General features: G+C 50.3%; 1 protein-coding gene across 1 annotated transcript in view; it reads right to left on the bottom strand.

The window, feature by feature from the left end:
• Positions 1–25,573, bottom strand: part of TMEM266 (transmembrane protein 266) — a 125,467-nt gene that overhangs the window by 21,046 nt on the left and 78,848 nt on the right. The window contains exons 6-8 of the mRNA XM_043554931.1: positions 13,966–14,022; positions 12,715–12,853; positions 8,839–8,954 (exon numbers count right to left, since the gene is read on the bottom strand). Coding sequence (XP_043410866.1) covers positions 8,839–8,954; positions 12,715–12,853; positions 13,966–14,022 — 312 coding nt within the window. The remainder of the gene's footprint in view (positions 1–8,838; positions 8,955–12,714; positions 12,854–13,965; positions 14,023–25,573) is intronic.

The raw sequence follows: 25,573 nt of genomic DNA, 5'->3' as shown, positions 1-25,573 counted from the left end.
CAGAATCTCTAAAACACATTATTAACAGTGTGTAGTACACAAAAAGAATTACTATTCATGCAAATAAGCACACACACACACACACACACACACACACACAACCAGTGTTCAATTATCAAGACATAAAACAGTCAAGAGGCTGCTTAGAATTTTCATAAAGGCTGGCTTATCTAATATTTGAGTTAGCAGATAAGGACTTCAAAATAACTGTGATGATTATATTGAATTAGGAGGAAAGATGAACAGAATGGATGTAGCATTTCAGTGGAGAAACAGAACTTGTAAGAGGAATCAAATGGAACTTCTAGAAGTTCAACATGCAATATCTGAAATTGAGAATTCCATTGGATGGGCTTAAGAGCAGACCAGACATTGTAGAAGATAAGATTGTTGGACTTGAGGGCAGGTCTACAGGAAAATATTGCAACATATGGCCAAAAAAAAGGAGGTGGGGGGCGGGTAGGGAGAATGAGTGATCAAAATAGGTCTAAGAGAGATGTGAGACATGCTCAAAAGGCCTAACATAGGCAAGCAGAATTTCAAAAGGAGAAGGAAAGGATAAAGCAAAACAATCAGTAAAGAAATCATGGTCAAGAACTTTCCCAATATAATAAAAAAAATCCACAAATTCAAGAAACTCAGAGAATCTGAAGCAGGATAAATACAAAATATGCACACCTAGACACTCTGTGGTCAAACTGTTGAAACCGGTTAAGAAGAAACATCCAAGCTCTCCAGGGCTCACATGGGCCTGGGCCTTGGGCCTCGAGGGGCAAAGGCACATGGTGGCTCTGATGACAAAATGAAGCAAATTTTCCATTGGCAAACTGGCCTGGGGGGAAAAAAGACCATCCTGAGACTCAGGGAGAATGAAAGTGCAGTCACAGCCCTTCTTAATGCACATCATTAGCTAAGTATTTCTATCAGATAACCTGACCAGATCAGCCAGCATCCACAGGGAAGCCCTCAGCATGCATTACAGAGTGCGTCAAGGCCTCTTCCATTGGGGCTGGGCTTTTAATGCATGCCCAGGTGGGGCCAGACCCCCGGGGCGGCAGAGCTGGCACACCCAGTACATCTCTGCCTATAATGGTCTGGTTTGTGGAGTACACTTGACACGGCCTTGGCCTGATCAATGCACACTCTGGCCAGAAGCTTGATGCTATCTAATGCAAGAGCAATAATTTTCTTCCATCCTATTAGTGCTGTCTGCACAGACTGCCCTGCCTTCAAACCTATCTGCTATTGGGATGGCATCCAATGTTTATTTCCATTAGTTTCACCATTGTTGGTAACAATAAAAATCAGGAGACAGTTGCAAACTAATGATTTAGGAGCAGGGGGAAGCTGAATTCGACCTTGGCCCCTTTCCATCCATTGTGAAGATGACTAGTAGTTGGCCATAAATTTAAATTATGGCAAAAGGATAACATAAGTTATTCCTCTGATGGCTAATTTTATCAGCTAAATAGGCTTGTCATTAAAGCTATCGGCTGTTTTACAAATCACTTCCCATGCTTAAACACACACACACACACACACACACACACACACACACACACACTTCCCTTCCCACAGTGGAGATCTTGAATAATCCAGGAAACAAAGGCGATTGTGCTGAGCTGGGGACTTGTGGCCTCTGCGGGAAAAGTGGGGGGCTCTCTGGAATGAGTCAGATCGAGCACCACCCCTAGAGCCAGGATAGGACCCTTTTCTGCTCTTTCCAATCTCCTGATGGCCATGGAAGCCCTTCTCTGAGTTGGCGGCCCAGCCTCAAAGGTGAGAATCTGTGCAGCCGTTGGCGTTCTCTCAGAGGTGCTGAGCACCGGGGATCCTGGGTCCCAAGCAAGGTCCGCAGATCACTTCCCACCACCTAACAAGTGGGTTATGACCCCTGCATGATCCCTGCACCTGAAAGTGGAGCAGATGGAGAGAGAGGAGCAGGACAAGGCCCTTCCCCCCACCGCCTACTTCCACCAGAAATGCCTATTGCTTGGGGTCAAGATTATTATTCTGTTTCTTACAGAAAAAGGTCAAGGTGACTTGCATCATCCAGAGAGGATTAATAGATGTGATTGTGCCCATGGGATGGGGGAAAGGGGTAGAGAACGTCGTGAGCCCATGGGCCTCATTTTATGGATTAGTCCCTGTGCAAGTGACTGTTTTCTTGCTGGGCACATAGACCACTTTGGTCTGCATCTGGTGCCTTAAGTGTGACTGTGAAATTGAGTCCCATCTACGAAATGGGGGCAGAAGCCTGGCTAATAAAAACCTGTACACAGTTCTCTACTCTCCCCTTCTCTACTTCTCCCCTGCTGAAGGAAGAAAACTGCAAGGACTTAGAAGGAACTACAAAATGGGAGGAGCCTGGAGGCCAGACTGACTGTGTCGAACAGTGGCCCACCACCCCCTGTCCACTGCAACCTGCATTGGGCTGTGATGTGAGAGACAAACTCTTCTTGTGGTAGGTCACTGACATTTCCATATTTGTTTGATGTAGCAGCTTGTGTTACTCCGCCTGACAGTGACTTGTACAGACACCCCAGGCCTAGTGTAGGCAAGCAGACCCTGACACTGCGTTCCATCCCTGGCCCTCTACCACGAACTGTGTGGCCTGGGAAAGCAACGGCCTCTCTCAGACATTGTCTTCCCATCTATAAAGGGGTTAATAATACCCAGCCTACCCACTCTGACCATCAAAGCCAAAGGGAGTTAAAATACACTGGAGCGCCTGGGTGGCTCAGTCAGTTAAGCGTCCAACCCTTGGTTTCAGCTCAGCAGTTTGCATGAGCCTGCTTGGGATTCTCTCTGTCTCTCTCTCCCCCTCCCAGGTGCCCTCTCCTTCCCAAATAAATAAAGAAACTTAAAAGAATTTTTTTAAGTACATGGAAGCACATTTGTAAATGGCCACCATTATACAAATGATTTAGTATATTTATTTTCTCTCTCTCCCCTTTTTTTTACATTCCCCAAAAGACTCTGGTAGGCTGGACTTTATATATGTTACTTGACTTAGTCTGATCCTTATAGCATCCTGGTGGCATAAGCCTTGTTTCCTCCGTTTTTCCAACAAGGAAATCGAGGCCCAGGGATTAAGGGGGAAACTAGTCATTGGTGGAGTGGAGGTTGGAATCTTGCTTGCTGGCTCCTTGTCTAAGAGGGCTCCCTCCACCCTCCAGGCTGCCCCCACACAGGACTCCTCTTTCAGGGACTGAAGCTTGCCCAGGGCCCGAGACTGTCCTAAGAGGTTCACTGAGCTCCACTGGCCTCCTTACGGGCTAGGCCTCCAGTCGCCCTAGATACCTGGGTTTTTGCTAATGGTCTCAGGGTGAATGGTACTCAACTTAGAAAGAGAACTTCCTTCTGTCCTTCCCAAAGGACCCTGGAGAAAAGAAATAAATTTTGATTGTGAGCCAGGTTGGATCCTATTAACACTGGGCCAAAGGCAAAGCTTACAGGGCAAAGAGCAAGTACAATGGGGACTTCAGAACAGGTTTCAGAATTAGAGCAAGATCCTGTGCACAGCTGTACATAAAGCTTCAGAAGTGGTTTCTTAAGACGAATTAGAAGAATATACAGTGATTTAACCGCTGTATCAAAAACAGCTTTAATCTCTGAAGCAGTCAGAACACAGGGACCTAAAGCTCATGCTATCTCTCCAAAGGATAGTAACTAGCATCCCACCTCTGGAATCCATCTGTGTATCAGCAAAATTAACCCCTAAGGACACCCTGGCCAGGACTCTCAGACAGAGAATAAAACACAAGTGAATGAGAAGGAACTTTCATCAGCAGAAGGACTGTTGAATTTGGGGGTCTGAGGCTATCTGCTTCTGTCACAGAAGTGAGCAACCTGGAAGCAGGATGCAGAAGGCCTGCCAGAGCTTAGGCAGGGGAAGACTGACCAACAGAGTATCCTCCTTCCCTGCTGGCCCCAGATTTCCAGAAGGAATCTGTTCAGGGTGAGCTGAGCCCATCAGTCAGAAGAGATGATGGAAATATGGGAAGCAGGGCAATGAACCACAAGAGACTTCTGTTTCCATCCTAATCTTCTAACTGCTGTGTGAGGTTGGGCACACCTCTCCCCCTCTCTGTGCCTCAGATTCCCCCATCTGCCAAATCTAGGATTCTGCCAGACGCCCTCTAAGGATGCTTTCATTTATAACATAAAGTGGTTCTGGGGCACCTGGGGTGTGGCCTGTGGTAAGAAATGAGCTGCCACATGGCACAGAAGATAAAATGTACAAGATATTCATGTAAGAAACCCACACACTGTGTCACCCAAGAGTCTCTACAGCACTTTACCTCTGTGATCTTCCTCCCCAAACCCATAACTCCAATCTAGTCATGAGGAAAACATCAGACAAATCCCAACTGAGGAGCATCCTACAAAATACCTGACCAGTACTCCAAATGGTCAATATCATTAAAAACAAGGCAAGTCTGAGGAACTTTTATAGCCAAGAGGAGACTAAAGAGACATGATGACCAAATGTAATGTGGTGTCCTGAATGGGATCCTGGAACAGATAAAAGATGTTAGATAAAAACTAAGGAAACTGGAACAACGAATGGACTCTAATAATAACATACCAATATTGATTTATTAATTGTAAGAAATGCATGATATTAATGTGAGATGGTCGCAGGGAATTTGGGTGTGGGGTATACACGGGAACTCTGTACGATCTTCATGACTTTCCTATAACTCTAAAACCGTTCTAAAAAAAATAGTTTATTTTAAAAAGAGCTAAAGAGGGGCGCCTGGGTGGCGTAGTCAGTTAAGCGTCCGACTTCAGCCAGGTCACGATCTCGCGGTCCGTGAGTTCGAGCCCCGTGTCGGGCTCTGGGCTGATGGCTCAGAGCCTGGAGCCTGTTTCCGATTCTGTGTCTCCCTCTTTCTCTGCCCCTCCCCCGTTCATGCTCTGTCTCTCTCTGTCCCAAAAATAAATAAACGTTGAAAAAATAAAAAATAAAAAATAAAATAAAAAGAGCTAAAGATGAGTAAAGTCTTGAGAAATATTTACACAGATACATCTTGGGGAAAGAGCAGGATGAATGCAAATTTGGTGTTTCATTAAACTGAAATTCTACACACTTCATGGGAAGTTTGGTAAATTTCAACGTTTTAGGTAGTGCATACAAATTCGATTTGGAAATTGTTTTATTAAACTAGGAGAATTCCAGCAGGGAGACAGAACGCAGGAGTGTTTGACAAAGATGATTGAAATGACCTGGAGTGGGGTTGGAGGTAGCAGGGAGGTGCGCAGCAGGAAGAGACTCTTAGGAAATGCTGTTGAGACAGCTGAGTAGAGCTGGGTCTGTGCCTGTGGGAGAGCTGCGCTCAGGCTGTGGTTTAAAGATACCCTGGTGCATAATCTGGCCAATGCCTTCAACTGAGCACCAAGAAGCCATATGAATAGAAAAATAATGCAGAAAGACTCTAAGCAAGGTGGGCTGGGAAAGAACAGTATTCCATTAGGACAACTGAGTCTATTCCTGGCTCTAAAAGCCCTCAATCAACTGTGAACTCTTGGGAAAGTCACCACTCCTCAATTTTCTTAACTGTAAAATAAATGGGTGTATGTCAGGGAGGGGCTGGGCTGGCATTAGTTGCCATTCATCATGTGCCAGGTTTTAGGTGACATAATGTCAGAACCATCCTTCAAGGAGTTTTACTATTGTTCTTTTTCAGACTAGGAAAACCAAGGCCCACACAGGTCCCACCAGTGACCAAAGCTACAAGGCCAGGAAGTGGCCAAGCTGGCTTTGCACTCAGGTCTGTTGCTGAAGTCTCTCCTAACCATTCCAGGCGCTATCCTCTCAGAGTGGTTGGCTGCCCTGATAACGCCATGAGCACCCTCATTTTTTAAGGGTATTTGTAGCCCAGTCAAGTCTCAAACCTAGTCCCAAAACACAGGTGGAAATGAGGTAGGTGTCCACTGGCCCCGCCTGTGGAGTGGAGAGCAGCATCCATGGTTCCTCTGCTCTCACCGGGCCCCCTCCCGCCCTCCCTGTGGCCCTCCCTGTGGCCTCCCTGTGAATCCCGCTGGGATTCCAGTCCAGCTGCCTCTTTCTGCTGTCTCAACTAAGATTACAGTCTTCAGGTGTTTTTTAAATTAAAACGGTTTGTTTCTTTCTGTTCATCTCTTTTCCAGATGTCACTACCTAGAGGGAATCTGTCTTTATTTATTGGCTCTTTCCTGTGCAGAATCCAAGGGAGTCTCCCTCTGGCCAAGCCCCCTAGGAAGGAGGGCACATGTCGGGGGTGACTTAAACCAGGACAGCAGGAACACGGGGTCTCTGGGGGCTCAGGACAGGAGTCCTGCTGGAAACCGCTGGGGGTGGGGTTGCCATTAGGGTTTTCTCTCAGCTACGTGGCCCATGTGGTGTTGATGTGAGGCTGCTGTAGGGTCAGCTTGTTCTCTGCCGGGCTGGGAGGCTGTGTGTGAATTTATGAAGGGCAGATGTGGCACCCTGTGGGCGTCTATCATGTGGCCACTGAGGCAGAGTGTTCATTTTCCGATTAGACAGTAGACTGAGAGCTGCCTGACTAAGCTCTAGCCAGGTCCTGGATGTCACCCAGATCTGTCCTCTCCCCTCTTCCTCTATACCTCTGTCTGTCCCAAACCTAGGCCTCTCTACCCAGGCATCCTGTCTCCATTCCTGCCCTCGCCCATCCTGCCTCCAACAGCAGCCAGAGAGATCCATCAGAAACTCCAACCTGATCAGATCTCCTACCCCTGCTTCTAACACTCCAGGCCTCACCCTTCCCTATAGGCTGGAGCCCAAGCTCCCTGATCAGCCAGGCAGGCCCTTCCCAGGCCTGCCTCCAGATCCTCCTACTTTCTCCCGCTGCTCATACTCTGAATGGCCTTAAGCGCCCCTGGTACAACAGCCACTCTAGTGCCTCATCTGTCCCCTCTGCCAGACTTCCGTCTCCAAGAGACCCTGCCCGATGTCAGCTCCCCTGGAAACCCACCACTCTCCTGTTCCCGTGGCATGCAGAGCCCCCAGGCACGTCCCTGCTGAAGCATGCATGCACCAGATTGCCACTGTTTATGGGCCTGCCACACTCCTTGAGTCACCCAGAGCCGCATGAGGGTAGGGGCCAAATCCTCTCCACGACAGTGCTCCTAGTGCCTGGCACAGGTTGGGATGGTGCTGGCTGACCAGATGTATGGGTGAGAAAATGAAGCTGACTCCAACTACTTAGGGGCTAGGATACTGGTCTTCCCGTCCACAGCTCTGGATAGACCGCCCTACACCCAGGATCCCTTGGATAATGTGCTCCTGAGGGCTATGTCCCCTGATGTCCCCTCATCACCCATAAGCATTTTGTGTTCCCAAAGTAGATAAAAAGATTTGGTTCCCTGACAGACATTCCAAGGAGATGATTTTGAAGACTCTGTGTGCCGGTTCCTGTGGGACATTTCTAGGAATCCATTTGTGGTGACATTCCACAGATTTCCCACTCCCCCCCCCCCAGCTCTTCCTCCAGCTATGAGAGGTTGGGGTTGAGGGACCAGGAGACCCACAATGTGCGGGGCGCTGGGCTGAGTGAAAACATGAGTCAGGCGAGGCCTGCCCTTGTGGAGCAGTCCACTCAGTGGGAGAAGCAGTCCCGGGTGCAAATAATGACAGCCCATGGCAGCAAGTGCCCCATGCTCTCTGGAGGCCAACAGCAAGGGCTGGCGGGTAAAGGAGCAGTGGCTGTGGTGAAGGGGGAGTGCCATGTTTTGTGGAAAAGCAAAGACTTGCAGGCTGTGCACAAGTTCGATAGGCAGAGCTTGCAAGGGGTAAGGATTCAGGAGAGGGGCGCAGCACAACCAAAGCTAAGAGACGGGATGGCATGGGGCTTGTCAGAATGACAGGTGACTCCACCTGACTCCATCAGAGTGTTCACGTGCGAGATGAATGAGGCATGAGGTCGACAAGAATGACAGCAGTGTGTGGCCCTCAGACCCTCATTGAGAGTGCCTGGGTGCTCGGCTATGGGGCAGGGGGAGGGAACCAAGGGGTGTCCATCCTCACCACACCGCAAGCCAGAAGTGCTCAGCCCCACGTGGGGCAAATAGCTGGGGCATTCTATGCCTGGATTGGCCCTGGGCACTAAGGGCAGGGGCATAGCTTATGTGGCTCACAGGGCAAGGGGCAGTGGAGTGTCCTCTCCCCAGCAGCCAAGGCGCAGGCCAGAATGACAGTCCATCCTCTCACACACCTTCCACCACCTTGCTAGCTACTCCCCTCTCTGGCATTCCTACCCTGCACACTGGGTACTAGAACATTTCTTCACTGGAGGCTGTGTTTCTACAGAGCTCTGGAGCCTTGTTGCAGGACCCAGCTAGACAAGCCCTCTCCCTGGCCCAGCTGCCCAGCCCCCCTGGCTCTGCCGAGCACGGCCTCCCAGGGCCTGTCACCTTTTTCTCTTCCCCGCAGCTCCTAGAAGACAGAGAACTGCTAACACCTCTTTGGGGTGTCTGCGGTGGGCGGGGGTGGGGGGGTGTCCTGAGTGGTGACTGGCCCACACTGGTGCCCGCAACCTCTGCAGACAGAAGTTGTCCCCTGCTCTAGAGACCACTGAGCTGAGAAGACTCTGATGAACTGAGTTGGTGACTCAGCTGGCTCAGGTTGGAGAGCTGACTGGTCACTGTGGTACCAAAACAAAAGCACCCAGGCCTGGCTGCGCTGAGCAGGAGTGACCTTAGAGACTTGTTTCCCACTCTCGGGGCCTCAGGCTCCCTTTGTGTCCTTGGGGGCCCAGCTGCTCTGGCTTCCTGCAGCTTTAGGCACCAGCAGGGCCCTCAGCCCTGGACAGACTGGAAGTGGTAGGGCGTTACCCCTTGCTCCTGACAGATCTGCGTCAGTCTCTCCAGCTGCTCATCTTGGATGACCTTGGCCTTCTCGTATTGCTGGATGACCATCTCCATCTCCACCTTCACAGGCAGGACGTAAGCTGGAAGAGAGACAGCTCTGTGAAGAACTTGGCAGTAGCAGGGCTCAGGCTGGGAAGGGGCGGGTCCCAGCATTCAGTCAGCAGCAGGTTCAGTCCAGGAGCAGTTCCTAGAGGGGCCAGGGGTGTAGGGCTTGGGGGGAATGTCTAGGTACCCAATAGCATCCAGGCAGTAGAAAAGGGCCAGAATCCTAACCAGTGGTGACTGAGATATCTGTTTTTCTTCTTTTCCCTAGTGATAACACCCTTACTTTTGGCTGTGTGCACAGCTGCCTAGAGCAAGGACTATGTTTTCTAGTCTCCTAGGCAGTTATGGGCAGCCATGAGACCACATTATGGACAATGGGATGAAAGAGGTGTGATGCAGCAGCTTCCAGGAGCTGGTATTGATGAGGAAGTGGAAATATTGGAACCCTCACTCACTGCCACTTTGGAAAAACTCTTTAGGAGTTTCTTAGATGGTTAAACACAGTGACTACATGGCCCAGCGATTCAATTCTTGGGTACCTAGGAGAAATGAAAACATATGTCCACACAAAAACTTATACATGAATGTCCACAGCAGCCCAAAGTGGAAACAAACTTAATGCCCATCAGTTGATGGATACAGAAAACGTGCTCCATCCATACAAAGGAGCACTATTCAACAATAAAAAGGAATGAAGTTCTGATACATATGCTACACATGGATGAACCTTGAAGACGTTTTTGCAAGGTGAAAGAAGTCAGACACAGCAGACCACATATCATATGGTTCCGTTTCTATGAAATGTCCAGAAGATGCAAATCTATAGAGACAGGAAGTGGACTAGTGCCTGCCCAGGGCTGAGAGGCTAATGTGGAGTGACTATTGGTGGGTATGGGCTTTCTTTCTGAACTGGCAAAAATGCTCTAAGCTTAGATTTTGGTAATATTTGCACGAATCTATGAATATACTAAAAGCCATTGAATTGTGCACTTCAAATGGGTGTTTTACAGTGTGTGACCTATATCTTAATAACGATGTCTAAAAAGAAAAGGCATCTGGAACTTTCCTTTTGCCTCTTTATCTTCGTCTCTTCCTTCTTCCTAGCTGCTGAAATGAGGATGTGATGGCTGGCACTGGAGCAGCCATCTTGGGCCATGGGTGACTTTGTAAAGTAGACTATATGCAGCAGAGCAACAAAATGGGAGGAGCATGGAATCTTGACTACAGAGAGTGCCACATCAGCCCCGGACTGCCTACCTGCAGACTCTCATGTGACAGAAATAAGCTTCTGTTTTGTTTAAGTCCCTGTTATTCTGGGTCTGTTACTCATAGACAATCATATCAATCACTGATGCACACACTGAGACCCAGAGCAGAGAGACTAGACTCTGGATTGGAGGGTCCCAGTGGTAGCCCCATAGGCCCCTCCCTTGGGCAGTTCTCTGGGCTCTGTGGAAGTCAACTCCTGACCCAACCCTTATGCTCTGGCCTTCACACTCTCATATCTCACAGAACCAAGCTCTTCCTGACTCAACAGAAACCCCAGTCACATGCCTCTATTGCCACTGTATTCTACAATCTCCACATCTCCACTCTTCAAGTCCCTTTTCCACCCACAGTGTCTCACCCTCCAGATGTTCTCTGGCTGCTGCAGGGATCATGCAGAAGAGAAAGCATAACTCTTGCTTGCTTCTAAACTTGAGGGCAGCCCACATGTCCTGCAGACCTATCTCTAGGTTCCAGAGGCTGGACTAAGGGGCTTCTGCCTCCTCAGATCTCTGCTGAAGCCAGTTCACACCCAGGGCAAGAGAAACAAATTAACGCCCACACATGCACACAGCACATGCCTATCCTGCAGCTCCCAGTGGCACAGCAATGCCTGATTTGTATCAGGAAAAGGGGAGGGGACAGCTGGGAAGAGTATCACAAGGGCTGTAAAGATCCATCAGTGTGAGGGTGTCCAGCTGTCCACAGCTGGCAGAGAAGAGCCAGAAGGCACTGTTCCTTCCCTGAAGGGAGAGGATGTTCTCATAAATGGAGCCAAGAGCAGGGCCCTGAGCAGATGGGGGTGAGTGAACGTATGAAGAACACTGGTGGGTGCCAACAATCCTATTTTCCACTTCTGGCTCATCGCCTGCTCTGCTGTGTGACAATTCTCCCTCTTGGTCTCAGTTTCCCCAGTTATCAAATGACAGGAATGGACTAGATGATCTCTCAAAGCCTTCCCACTTGGGCCTTTCAGTTTGATAAAGATTCTGGATTAAGAGATCCCTGACAAGACAACATACCTCACACTGCTAACTGGGTAGGATATGGGGTGGGGACAGGGAAAGGGTGCCCTGCCAAGGGATGAGACCCCAGAATGAGGCTGTCCTTTCTGCCTCAGGCTCCCTAGTCCCTGACAAAGGTTGTCGGGGTACTCTCACAGCCACAATTTCTGTCATTTGCAACCAAAATTCAGGGCTGGAATAACTTTAGAGTCTATATACTATACAGTCTATAGTCTTAGCAGTCTATCCCAGTGATTTAAAAGTGCTCCAAAGGGCCAGAAGATCCTCAGAGATGCCCCCAGGGAGAAGAGAGGGGGCACGGAGGTGGGCTCTGGCGCCCTGCTCCGAGTCATCCAGAGCAGCCCCACTTTTAATCCATTTTTCACACTGGGTAGCTGCATGAGATTTTGCAGAAGAAAGGGGTTTGCTACTTAAAAAAAAACTTAAAAGCTTAGGACTCCTCATCTGGTCATGCCTTGCCCCTCCATGTGACCACCTGGCCTGAAGCTGCCTGCACTCCAGCAGAAGCCCACCTCCTAGAGGCAGACCAGCCCATCTGTGGGTGGCTCTGTGCCTAGTCTGCCTGAGGAGAGTGGGCCTCCCTGTCATGTCCCCAGAGGTCCAAGGACCATCCTCTGGAACCCAGAGTTGGTTCCACCCTCTTCCCCCTCCCCAGACCGCCCATTCCATCCCAGTACCCTGTCCTGTACTTCAGGGACAAGGCTTCCGGTCTCCTCTTCAACCAAGCATCCCTCCTCTGGGGGGTCACACTCTGGTCTGTCACCACTTTCTGGAAATACATGAACCACCCGGGTCAGGGCACAGCCCTCTAGATGAGGTGGCTCAGGAGGAAGGGTGGCCTTGCCTCTGATGGTAGCAAAGGCAAAGATAAAGTGGAATGGATCAGACACTCACTGGGATGGACACTCAGATGGGAGCATGTGCTACTAAAACTGGGTGAAGCACCAGCCAAAACCCAAACCAAGCCAGCAGCTCCCATAGAAACCTTCTCTAGTTGTTTGCAGCTCGACAGGCTTGGGAGGGGCACCCCCCTGCTGGACACACAGGTGAGATGGACCCTGCGGGGAGCAACACCTTGACCAGTAACCTGGACAAAGCCAGTGGCGAGTCTGCAGGCAGCAGGGAGCCAGGGTAGTTGTGCGTTGGAATGCTCAGGATGTACAAAGCCACTGCTCCCAGAATGGCAGGCCCTGCTGTGAGCACTCACGTGAAGGGCTGGCCATCCAGACATACCATAAATAGTTACGTGGTAATGAATGCTCAAGTGTTTGCACGTGACATCTGGCCAGTATGCGTGGTTCCTGAACACATGACATCAAGTGAGCAGTGACAGGCTTGGTCTCTCCGTTGCCAATAGTTTCCATCCTCCAATCCCTGAGGCTGGCGGGGTCATCCCTCCCTCCCACCCCATATCACATGGTCTCTCTCCTTAGTTGATAGCTCCATGTTCTATAGCAGCTACCTACCACCCTGCCAGCTCTGCCGACCCATTTGGACCACTCACCATCAATGACCCTCTTCACCCGCCAGATCCGGAGCATGATAATGAGGCTGATGGCGTCCCAGGGGCTCCTGGGCCCATTGGCCACGGTGGACGCCACCATCGGGGCCAAGGACAGGATGATCACAGCTCCGTCAAACACCTGTGAGAGGAATTGGATTTCAGTGCCCTGGGCCATCTTCCTGAATGTCCCAGAAACAGGCAAAGCATCTGGTGCTGGCCAGTTTCTCCAGGAGGTCTGTTTCCACATCAGGTCACCCTTATCCGTGGCTGCCTCTCCTGAAAGTCCTCAGTCTTTAGGGACCTCCCACTCACCGACATGCCCCTGAGCACTCTTTCCTCTTAGAGACCTCAGCCCATCCCCAGCCTTTGTTCAGATGGCCTTGGGTTGCTTCCAGCATCTTGTCCCTTGGGATGGGGCCTGCATTCCACGTCCCAGAGTTCCTGTTCCAGCCTTGCTGAACCCCTCACTGGCAGTGGGGGCTGAATGCAGGACCCTTCCCCTGGGGTAACAGGAGCCCAGAGCCTGTATCTCATTTCTATCTGGCGTTGAGTCTCTCACCGTGCAGGGAGGCAGGGCTAGGAGAGGAGGGGGCCCAGCATGGGCGATACAGCCTTGGGCCCTGACCTTCTATCTGCCTGTTCCAGCTTGGCCTTGATCTGTGACTTCCATGGGCCAGGCCTCTATGTTTGCTCCCAGCATTAGGCCCAAAGAGGCTAAAATGTGGATGTTGGGTGGGGTTGGGGGTGAGGAAGCAGTTGGGCAGCAGACACTAACCACCTTGCCTTGTCCTAAGTGCACAAACCCCCCAGCAGCAGCCAGGCTTCCTTGGCACCTCATCTCCACCCACTGCACCCCACCCCCTACATGATGCAGAGCAGCTGGATGCTCTACAGAGTCACAGGCTGGGAGGTGCCTGTATGGTTTCCTGCCCAGCTCTCCAACCACCAGGCCATTTTAGAGTGGACTTACTTGTTTGAAAACACCTTTCACAGCTTTTCCAAATGATTCAAGAATGACTTTTCAAATTTTGCAGAATTTAGAGAAGTTTTAGACTGTCCCTTTGCTAGGAACCTTCTCAGTCTGCCCGCCTCCCGACCCTCAACAGCACAGCCGCAGGGACTCCTGCATCCAGTGGGGGAGGACAGGGCCTTTTTGATGCTCCCACCCTGAGGTGGGTGGGACAGTGGCATTTTCCAGCTCCCAGGATGGCTAAGCGTAGGTAGGGGGTAGGGGTGGACACTGGCTTTTACCTCTATTTTGTTTTCGATGTAATCCCAGATCCCAAGTACTATAATCCGCAGAACAGTCTGAGGAGAGGAAATGAAAGAAGAAGTTATGTTTACTGCTCTCCAGCCCCTGCCCCTCCCCCTAGCAGAGAAGATTCTGGAGCTCAGAATCAGGGTGGGCCGCTGCCTCCTTATTCAGTAATGGAAACCGTCTTCACTATCTGCTGAGTGTTTCTCAGACCACATGCCCTCTCCACCACAGGTCGAGTGCCTCAGCTCCAGTCTGCATCACCATCACCATCTGTGCAACCCCTCCCCACCACCTGCCCCTGCTCAACACCCTGCATTGCAGAATATACCTGGATCCTTTGAAACAACACTCAAACCTGTCTCCCTCTCCAGAGTCATCTCCTGCACTCCTGTCATGCCACAAATCTACAAACATGCAAGCTCTTTCCTCTTTCGCCTTGTCTTTGCATGTGGCAGACTGACGGTTCACTCCTCTTCCCTTTAATCTCTTCTCCTTTTATTTGAGAGAGAGAGAGAGAGAGAGAGAGAGAGAGAGAGAGAGAGAATGCACAGTGCAGGGAGGGGGAGGATGAGGGGGGAGAGAGTGAGAATCTCATGCAAGCTCCATGCCCAGTGCAAAGCCTGACGTGGGCTCCATCCCATGACCCTGGGATCATGACCTGAGCCAAAATCAAGAGCTGGACACTCAACTGACTGAGACACCCAAGTGGCCCTCTTCTCTCTTAGAGAATAATTGGATAATTAGCATGGTTATGTAGCCAAAGACGATACTTCCCAGCCCTGTAGGCACTAGGTTCCTTCTCCTCTTTCCCTCTTCCCAAAGACTAGAATGTGGGTGTGTAGGTATGGTGGTGAGCCATCTTCAGGTAGGGAGGGCAGGGCAAGATGAAGCATCCTGGGTCCCCACTAGCCCCACACCACCATGTCTGCTTTCACTGTTCACTCCACTTGTCCTTCTGTGAGAGAGAAATGAACCCTGCGTTGTTGAAGCCCCATTGTATTTTCTGTTGTCTTGTTAGAACAGCTCGGCCTATGTGCTAACCATCAGGGCCATTTCCCTTCTCTGCCTGGAAAGGGCCTTCCTGTCCTTCTGGCATCTGCTCGAGTGTCACCTCTGTGAAGTTCTTCCACATTCCCCAGGCTCAGTGCCTCTTTCCTTGGCATTCCTGTAGAACTTGAACACCAATAACTCTCCACTACACTTCATCATACCTTGTGGTGATTACCTCCCTGATCCCCCAATCAAGGCTCAAGAGACACTGATTTCTCTCCATTACCCCAAATCCCTGACATAGAGTAGACACTGAATGATTATACAGTTTGAGTGAATGAACAAATGCATGCATGAATGACTAATTCCTTAAAACCCTCAGTAATTCACTCCAATGCCGTGCCATCAGGAGAGGCTTCCTCACCAACAGTACATCTTTCTACAAAGAGAATATTTAAAAGCTGGTCTCATATTACTGGTACATTTGTCTGTAGGCCCTTCCTTAAACCAAGATGACTAGTTCACAGTAATTCACACCAGGTGGTGTCCCTTCTTCCACACGCTGCAGTACAAGGCCAGCCATCTGGACTCAACAAAGCTGCAGAAAGCCCATGGATCTTCACCCACATTTATGCCACAAAAAGGCTTAGCTGATAAAATTCCCCTCTTCCTTAGAAAAGACTATCCTGACTTCCATGAGGGCATGAGTAGGTGGGACACAGGTGGCATCTCTGAGAACAGAGAGGGTCATACAGCAGCCTGATGTCCGTTCCTACATGGCTTCCTTATCTCCAGGTTGGAGGACCCCTGCTTCACTGCAAGACAGCTCTAAGTGAGTGGAGAGAAATCTGGGTTGAGGTCCAAGATATCCTGAAGTTACAGCTCAGTAACAGGCTGGTTGTGTAGCCTTGGGCAAGTGAAATCCCCTCTCTGGGCCTCAGTTTCCTTTCTGCCAGAGAGATGGGTTATAGGATATGAATCTTCCAATTCTTTATGAAACTAACCTTTGCCATGTACTCATACCAATACGTGCCAGGCCATGGGCCAGCCCTCCTTATATGTGATTCTCACTTTGCAGAAAGGGAAGCTGAAGCTCAGAGAGGTTAAGGAAGCTTCCCGGGGTCCCTCAGGCATTGCATGGTGAGCTGACATTTGGACTCAGAAGTTGACTCTGCATGTTACACTCAAGTGGCGTAAGAACACCACACATGGGCCTGGGTTTTGTTGTTGTTGTTGTTGCTGTTCATTCTAACTTGTGCTGACATTGAAATTTGGTGTGTGTCTCCTCTGAAATGTTACACCAGCCACATCTGCTCCAAATTCCCAACTGTGAGGTTTCCAAGGCACAAAGTCCAGGCCAGGACAGGGGGGAACAAGGCCTGGTCCAAATAGGACTTCTCCGGCTGCTGCTTCTCCTCCTTTTTTCTGTTTCAAGATTGTGGTAAAATACACAGAACATGAATTTTACCATTTTAACTATTTCTAAAAGTGTACTGTGGGATTAAGTACATTCACATTGTCACACAACCATCACCACCATCCATCTCCAGAAGTTTTTCATCATTTACATTAAATACTAACTACCCCCTCCCCCTCCCCCCTGCCCCTGTCAACCACCATTCTCCTTTCTGTCTCTGAGCCTCACTGTTCTGGGAACCTCATATAAAAGGAATCATCTCACTTCTCTATAAACAAGGCAGCAGCCCAGGGTATATGGGGTTGGGGGAGGAAGAGGGAGCTGGCCAGGCATGAGACTCAGCCAGACCCCCCCATAAGGGGATGAACAGGCATCACACATGGAGCCCTGTGCTCCAGGAAGGGATGGAAGTTTAATGGGTGGATGACTGAAGTAGTGATGTATAAACAAGCAGAACAGCTGGAGCACTGGCTATCTGCCTCCCTCCAGGCTGGCTCATCCACATGGGATCTATCCTCTGAGGCCTGGCTCAGCTCACCCTCCTCTGGGGAAGCCTTTCCTTCCTAACCCAGCCCATGGAAACAGAACAGCCAAAGGCAGCCGTGGAAACACCTCCTGGTCCAGCCTCCTGGCATAGATGGGGAAATGGTGGCCTGGAGACAGCTGCTCCAAATCAGAGTCAAAGCCAGAATGAGAACGCAGCTCTGAAACACCCCACCTGGTGGCTTTCCCCTGCAGCATCTTTTGCCGAGATCCCTCATCCATGGAGACAGGGACCTGGCCACACTGCCCTGCCAAGGGCTGACCAATCCAGCTGTGGCTATGTTTCTCAACGTACAGGCAAGGATACACTGCTTCAGCAGCATTTGGGGATTTGTCTACAGTGCAGATTCCTGGGGTCTCATGGAGATCCAGATATCAGAATCTCTGGGTGCAGGGCCCAGGAACATGCGTTTTTAACAAACTTCCCCCAGGACGCCCACCAGAACCACAGGGATGTATAAAGTGACAATTTCCCGAGTGAAAACAGGGAGGCTACATGCCCTGATGCAAGAAGGAGAAAGAGCATTATATGAGGAGTCAAAAGTCTGATCCTCTTTCTGTTTCTGACCAGCCCTTACTGACCATGTGACATCGGCTGGAACAAAGGGCGACGAGCACCCCATGCTGCCTGCCTCCCCGAAGCTCCACGGGGAAAGACAAGTGCTGGGCAATGAGGTGGGATTATTTTATCACCCACTCCCACCCCTAGGACACTCGGTCCTGCAATCCTGCCCCCCAAAGTTGCAAAGGGCTTTGAGGAAGGGTCCAAGGGAACCCAAATCCTCAGCTCCACCTGCCTCTTTCCCACCTGGGACTCAGGGTTTTCAGCCTCCTTTGTTCCAACCTTGCCTTCAGGAGACAAGGATGCTCTGACACGTGAGATAGGCCAAAGTCTTAGCAAAACTTCATGGATAGTATCATTTGAGTATTACTACTATAAGCCCAGCTCTCGTGCCATCTTACAAATGCAGAAACAGGCTCAGGGAGAAACAGATAAACAGGGTCCTCAAGTCCCTCTTCCTTCTACCACAAGTACCCTCATCTTTTCCCTCAGAAAGCCCTGTTTTCTGGAAGGATACTTCTCTTCTCTCCCCAGAGAAGGGATTCAGGCTTCAGGTAGCAGGAGAGCAGAGTGAGAACCTTGCATCTAATCCAGGCCCTGTGTTAGTCAGGTGGCAGCAAGGCCCTTCCTGCTGCCCTTCCTTCTGAGGCCCAAGCCTCATGTTTTAGGGGACTGAGCTTCTCTCCCTGGGATAGGGTCTGATGAGCTCCTAGGGTTTGGGAACCTTGGGGGATACAGGCAGAAGCATCTGCTGGTCTGTAAGATGCCTCTATGCGAATTTTTCAAAGGTACTCATTTTCCAGGCAGAGGGAGATCCTGGTTCACAGCCTGGTGAGCTGAGCCAGGGCTGGCACCCTCGCTCTCTGCAAAACCATTCTGAAACCAGGCCTACCAGTGGGGGAAAACGAGGCAGTGCATGTCTGGCCCTGAGCCTGTGTCCCTGTAACCCTGCAGCTGGCCAGGGTTGGGAGGTGCAGGCTGGCCTAAGGAATGCCCACAGTGCGTACTAGGTACAGAGGGCTGGCCCCAAGCACTTCTTCAAGGAACAGATCTACTCTTGGGCAAATTTTCCCTGCAAAGAGAGCTGCTGGCTCCCTCCTCCAAGTAACCCCCAGACCCAGAGTTAAACTAGAGCAGCAAGAGGAAAACGTGGAATCCACATTCCAGTTATGAGGAAAAATTAAGAAATGTGGGAGGGGCTGAAAGCACTCCTGAATTGGTGTGCAGAAGAAAGGTTTTTGGGTAACAAGTGTAGGTTGAGGGGTGATAGTGGGGCAGCACAACAGTGTCTCCTAGGCTTAGGCATCAACAAAACAGGAGCAGAGGGACCAGCTTCACTCCTCCATCCGCACACAGTCAAAACCCATGGAGACAGAGCACGATGAGCCAGACATAGCCCCCTCCCCAGGAGGGTGGCCTCTTGCCTAGGGATCGAAATGTGAGCCCCCTCCACATGCAATAGCCAATACCTCTGGGGGACATGGGTTCACAGGTCCCTGGTGCTAGGTTCATTTTGACAGGAGGTTCCCAGCTACCTTAAAAGAATGGGTACAAGACCTGTAGGGTAGAGAATGGGGTGGTGGACCACATGACCAAATGTCAGTCCCTTGAACACTGACTGTGTGCTCTCTGTGCCCACCCTGGGGTGAGAGGCAGACTGAAACACACAGATGTGCAAAGTTGAGTTCCAGAACTTCCACTTAGCCTAGAAACCTTTTTAGTTTCCTCCATTCTAAAAAATCCCTCACTGACCCCATGTCTCCCTTAAGCCACTCTCCTCTCTCTCTCTTCTCCCAGGTTTTGAAGAGGTGTCTCCACTTAACCCACCACAATCTGACATGAGCCCACCACAGCAGTGGAACCACTCACACCTTGGTTACTGATGACTATTTGTTGTCAGATCTCATGGATAATGTCCTGCAATTGATCTTAGTCTGGCAGCGGCAGCGTGTGGGGCACTGAGCACATCCCTGCTCTTCAAGGACTCCTCTTTCCTCTCCAAGAAGCCGCATGCTCTGCGTTCTCCTCCCACTGCCCTGCCTATATCTTCTCAGGTTACCTTTGCAGATTTCTTTTCCTCCCTCCATACGAAGATTATTTCCCAGGACTCCAGTTTCTTCTCTTTTTCCTCCCCACATCCCTGGACGATCGTACCCTTGGCTGCAACTCCCACCAATATCCTGAAGCCCCCTAAGTCCATGTGTCCGGCATAGGCCTCCTCCTGCTGCAGTTCTGATTTGGCAAACCCCATCACTATCCCCTCTCTGTCTTGTCTTCTCCACTGCCACATTCCCTCCCAACCCCTGGCCACCAGTGGTGAACATTCCCAAGTCCCACAAAATACAGCTCTTTAATTCATCTCCAGTTTGTCCCTTCCTCCATCTCTACTTGCACTTTCTGGTTCAAACCTTTAACCCCGCACAGCTGAGCCATGCCTCCTACATGGTCTCCAAATTCCAGTCTTCCTCCTTCCTCCAAACCCAGCTCTCAGAGTGATTTCTCTAAAAAGCCAATTTCATCATGCCCCATCATGTCCCTCTTCTGCCTGGAGGCCTCCCGGGTCTCCCCACCGCCCTTGGATCAAGACCCCAACTCCTGAGCAAGGCACTGAGGGGCCTTTGTGACCTGGCCTTGCCTGGGTTCTCAGGACGTCTTGCCACCTCCACTGCCATAGTCAACAACCAGACACGTGGTGTCAGCTCATGGCTCTTGCCCTTCCGCATTCTATGACTGCCATCTGAGGTGCTTCTATCTCACCCACCTGGAAGCTCACACATCTGCAGACAGATTCCTTCCCCTCTAAGGTCTTCCATCACTGCCTTAAGCTTGAACTTAAGCTCCTTTCCTGGCTCTCTCAATACACACATTTGCTTCCTAGCCAACTACAGCCAACTTACAACCCAGCACCACCTACAGTGCATCACAGAGTCACTTAGAAATGTTGGCTAAATGAATAAATAAATAAGAGCTTCCATTTGTCAAGTGCCTCTGTATTAGGAGGGATGATGGTTAATTTTACGTGTCAACTTGACTGGACCATTGAAAAAGTTTCACTGGACATAGACCGAATTAACAGTGGTTGTCTGTGGGTGATGAGAATGTGGGTGATTTTTATTTTCTTATTTTGGCTTGTTTATATTTTCTTAATTTTCTACAATAGCCGGAATTATCCTTGTAAACACGAAGATTATTTCATTAAAAAAAAAGATTATTTTGTGATTGGATAGAGCCTCAGTGCTTACTCTAATGTAGATGAGGCATGAGAAGTCACCAGGGACCCAACCTATGGATTCTCTTGTCTGGTGGCCTCCCAGCTCTTTTTGAATGTTACCCTGATGGCCCAGAATGAGGTCCCAGTCTGCTTCTGAGGCCAAGGGCCAGTGAGGACAGGCTTCTTTCCTACTAGGTACCTCCTCCAGGAGTTAGAAGTATCATCCCAGTTCTCCCCACTTGCCCAGATCAGTTGTTGCTAAGAATGTGGTGGTAAGGTGCGCCTGGGTGGGTCAATCAGTTAAGCATAGGACTCTTGATTTTGGCTCAGGTTGTGATCTCGCGGTTCATGGGACTGAGTCCCAAGTTGGGCTCTGTGTTGACAGTGTGCAGCCTGTTTGGGATTTTCTTTCTGCCCCACTCCCTCAGTCTCTCTTTCTCTCAACACAAACAAACAAATAAAGGATGTGAGGTAAGCGGAACATTCTGGACCTGAAATTATTCCTAGAATCTCAGAGCTGGAGGGAGAACCTTAAATGTTATGTCGCATGGCCCAACCCCTTTCCGTTGTTTTCATCCCTTATCCAGTAGCCCAATGAGTGGGTCATCTAGCCTGAGCCTGCAAACTTCCAATGACAGTGAGCTTGACACTATCTAAAGTAGTACATTCCAACTTGTCTAGAAAATTCATCTCTGTATCCGACTTTCACGCTCCCTAAGATCACTGCCAAGGTCATGGCAAATGAAAAAATGGAAATGAGATTTTGAAGAATAATTTCTCAAATGTTTATTCACTCCTTCAATGATGAGTGTTAGATGCCCAATCCCATACCAGGTGATCAGGGGAGACAGAAGAATATACTAAGGCTCCTGTCCTACTGCTCACAGCAGAAGGGGAGGCAAAACCTGGGCCCAAGGGAGTGAAATAACAATGGGTTCAGCTCAGAGTAGGGGAGGTCTACATGGGCTGGTGAGGACAGGATGCCTGAAAGAGGTGAAGGAGGGGGACCTGGGCTGAGCCTTGAAGGAAGGGAAGGTGTCAGAGAAGCAGTAGCCAGCGGGACAGTCCTTCCAGGCAGAAATCACAGGCATTTCCAAAATAAGTACATGGAATTTGACAGGGCCACCACTAGCTTATGTGGTACCTCCATGCAAATGAGGAGGTTCCTGACCCTATGGCGCCTCTATCTACTGGAAAACGGTTATGATACACTCACTTTACAAATGAGACATTTGGCTGCCATCTTCCAGGAAAGTGTCACAACACACAAACAGATCTATAATGTGAGTTACCCCCTGTCACGTCCACATAACCCTGCATAGTGGCATTGTTTTTTTTTTTTTTTTATCTCTGCACAGTACCAGGTGGGGCCTGGCTGGGGTATGAGGACAAAGGGCTCCTGGCAGTGCTGAAAAAGCAGCAACAAGTCACTGCAGACTTGCTCTAGCGCCAGCCCAACAGAGGCAGGAGGCACAGGCTGGGGATGGCAGGATCGAACCTTCTAAATCAAGTCTGGTCCCTCTAGAAGTCCACTGCTCTGGGCTCTTACCCACTTCTTTCTCTTCAGTCTGTTTAAGGCATGTTCATAAACCTATCAGGCTTTTCCTGTGAGGTGGCGGGGCAGCTGCTGTTCACGTTACAGATGGGGCAAGGGAAGTCAGAAGTGGCAGGATGGGCAGGGACTCCCTCGGCTGGGGGTGAGGCAGGTCTGGGACCCTGATTTCCTTCCACCTCTCTGGAAGTTGGAAAGGGAGACAGAAATTAAACTCTCCCCTAAGGGCAAGCAGTCGCTCCACCTCAGGTGGGGTCAGGAAGGCAGCCTCTAGGACAGCTCCAATTCCTTCAGGTCAAAGATGGGGGAAGCCAAGACACGGAGAGAGGCGGTGACTTGCCCAAGGACATATAGCAAGTCAGTGGCCAAACAGGCTCCCTTCTATTGAGTTCTCATGGGGCTCTGAAGGTACGCAATGGCATCCTCATCTCTCAGCATAAAGCATTCTACCACCCTCTTGCCTTCTGTGTGGTTACTGAGGCTCACTCCTGCTTGGAAGCAGCGGGTAGGAGGGGGACCCCCTCATGAATCCAGAATCTTGGGGTGACTGCTGATTTGCTAAGAGGCGGCCTTGGTTCAGTTCAGTTGGCACTGGCCTTCTCTTGGCACACGGCACAGGTAACAGGGCAGGCCACACTCCCTCAAGACTGAGAGGCTGCCTTGGGAGAGGAGGTGGCCCTAAGAAGCCTTGATCAACTGATGGGCAGAAACATAAAACGTGGTCTATCCATCCAAAGGAATAATATTCAGACGTAACAGGAGTGAAACACTAACCCATGTTACAATGTGAGTAAACTTGAAAACATGTTGATATAAAAGACCATGTATTTTGTGATTCCATTAATATGAAATATCCTGAATAGTTAAGTTCACAGACACAGAAAGCAGATCAGTGGTCGGCAAGGGTTGGGTAAAGGTGGAATGGGGAGTGACTGCGTAATGGGTTTGGGGTCTCCTTGAGAGTTGAGGAAAATGCTTGGGAATTAGAAAGAGGTCATGTACAACACTGGTTATGCACTGAATGCACTAGAGGGTAGAGTTTAAAGAGTTATGTTATGTGCAAGCACCTGGGTAGCTCAGTCATTTAAGCATCCGACTCCTGATTTCAGCTCAGGTCATGATCTCACAGTTCGTGGGTTTGAGCCCCATATTATGTAAACTTTACCTCAATAAAATAATAATAATAATAGGAGGAGGAGGAAGAAGCAGCTGTTGCCACCACTGCTTTGAGGCTCCTATCTAGAGGGCCAGCCATGGGTCAGCTTTTTCTTCTTCCAGGAAAAGAGCTGGGCTTCTCCAGATCCCCCCACACCCAGCATTAGGGGACAGGGCCAACACCTCGTGGCCTGCACTGGAGCTCTGCTGCAGGGTGGCCCAGTCTGGCCAGGCCCTAAATCCTTGTACAGTCAGGAAGAGAAGCAGCTGGACCCCCTGGCTGCACGTGGCTGGCCGGTCCTGGTGTTAGCCAAGGGTGGGGCAGCCTGTGTTTTTGCAAACACCATTTGTACAATTCTCCATCTGGATCCCAAAGGCTCTGCTTGTTCTTGGGTGCTTCAGAGCCATCTGGAATATCAGGGCCCAGGAAAAGTTCGAGGGCATCCGCTTTCACCTTGGTCACCTTGGGACCCCGCACAGACTGCTCGACTGAGGGAGACTCGCTCTTACCACTTTGAGAAGCATCTGTCTCACTGGAAAATAGCACAGCCTGTTTGAACAGATGTCCTCAAACTAAGCCCAAAGCAGCCTCATGCTTCCCTTCTTTGAGTCTAGATCTGTCCTCTGGGGCCTGCACAGAATGGAGTAACCCATCTTCCCTGAAGGAGCCCTCAGAGCACAGAGATGGGCAAAGGACGACATGGAGCACTTACACACCCACCTTCTGGTCCAGCCTGTCACTCCTGCAGACCCTGGGCAGCTTTCCACGCCTTCCCAGGCCTCAGTTTCCCAACTTGTAAAATGTCACACCCACATTCTGGGTTGTCCTAAAGCTCAGTGGAGACAAGGAGTGGAATATTGCTCCGAACAAGTCAAAAGGTACCACGGCATCAGGAGCCCTTTGGGTCAAACCTTTGTAGAATTTGTCTGTGAATTAATACCCACGCATTAAGTCTAACCAGTCTTGGAGTCCTGGAGAGACCCCCCCCCCCCGCCACCTGTGGCCCAGAGACATATCTCTGGGTATTTCCAGAGGAAGTATTTCCCACTCAGCCTTGAAGGAGTGATATGGACGTCACACTAGAGGAGGATGAGCCAGTAGCACTGGGTCTGGGGTCAGATGCACTGTAGGGTTGGACTTCTTTCTCAGCTCCTGGCCCTGGCAGCCCTTCTCCAAGATTCTCTGTCCCCTCACAACCTGCTGGCACCAGGACCACAAAACTATGCAGCGGTGACAGACCAGATTAGGAGCCCAGAAGCCTGAGCCCAGTTTGGGCTAGAATTGGCTGTGTGACCCCAGGCTGCTCCCCTTGTCCGTGTGATTTTTTAAAAGGGTACAACTGGCATTTTCAGGGGGCAAATACACTGGCGTGGTGCACTACTCAGGGAAATTGGCTGCCCTGGCCTTTCTCACCGGAGGTGCTCCGGTCACACAACTCCAAACCCTCTGAGGAACAGGCTAGAGGGACATCTATGAGGCTATTCTAGCCCCTTCTGATGCTTGGTTCTTCCTGGCACTCCATGACATGTGAGAGCCCAGGCTCATGAGCTGGGCTGCCTCATCACAAGATCACTGTCCCAGCCCCTGTGTTCATGCTGGTCAGGGTGTGCTGGGGAGACAGATCTCTCCTGTTACTCTACTGCTAGCCCTCTGTTGCTCCACCTGTTACTCTTCTCTTACTACCTTGTTACAGCTCCACCCAACCCTCTCTTCGACAAGGTCCAAGGTCAGGGGCACAGTCATTCTCCTCCAGCTGGGCCTGTGGGAAGCCCCAGGCCCATCCCCCTCTGGATGTGTGAATGGGAGTGAGTGGGGGGTTTGAGACTGAGATTCCTTTGCACAGGGGCTTGTCTGTTTCAGGTGGCTTGTCTCCGGCGTGACAGGAAGGGAATGCCAAATTCACACTGGGTAATAAATTCTGCAAAGGCAATAAAACCAAAGCGGAGGGATAGATGGAAGAACCGCAACAACTGATTAAACATTTTTGTTGGCAGTCACAGACACATGACACATTTTCTGAGGTTTGTAGCAAGGAGACATCTGGCCTTGGCCCATGTGTTTGTGGGAGGGAATCATGGTGAGTGGAGGCCAGGGAGCTGGAGAGGGCAAGACCCTAAAAAGGCAGCAGGCTGGGAAGCAGGCACTGTTTAGGGGGTACTGAGGCACCTCC

This window comes from Prionailurus bengalensis, chromosome B3, assembly GCF_016509475.1.
Source record: "Prionailurus bengalensis isolate Pbe53 chromosome B3, Fcat_Pben_1.1_paternal_pri, whole genome shotgun sequence".
In the NCBI taxonomy this organism is placed as follows: Eukaryota; Metazoa; Chordata; class Mammalia; order Carnivora; family Felidae; genus Prionailurus; species Prionailurus bengalensis.
Note: the sequence above shows the minus strand (reverse complement) of the source record. Positions and strands in the feature narration are given on the sequence as shown.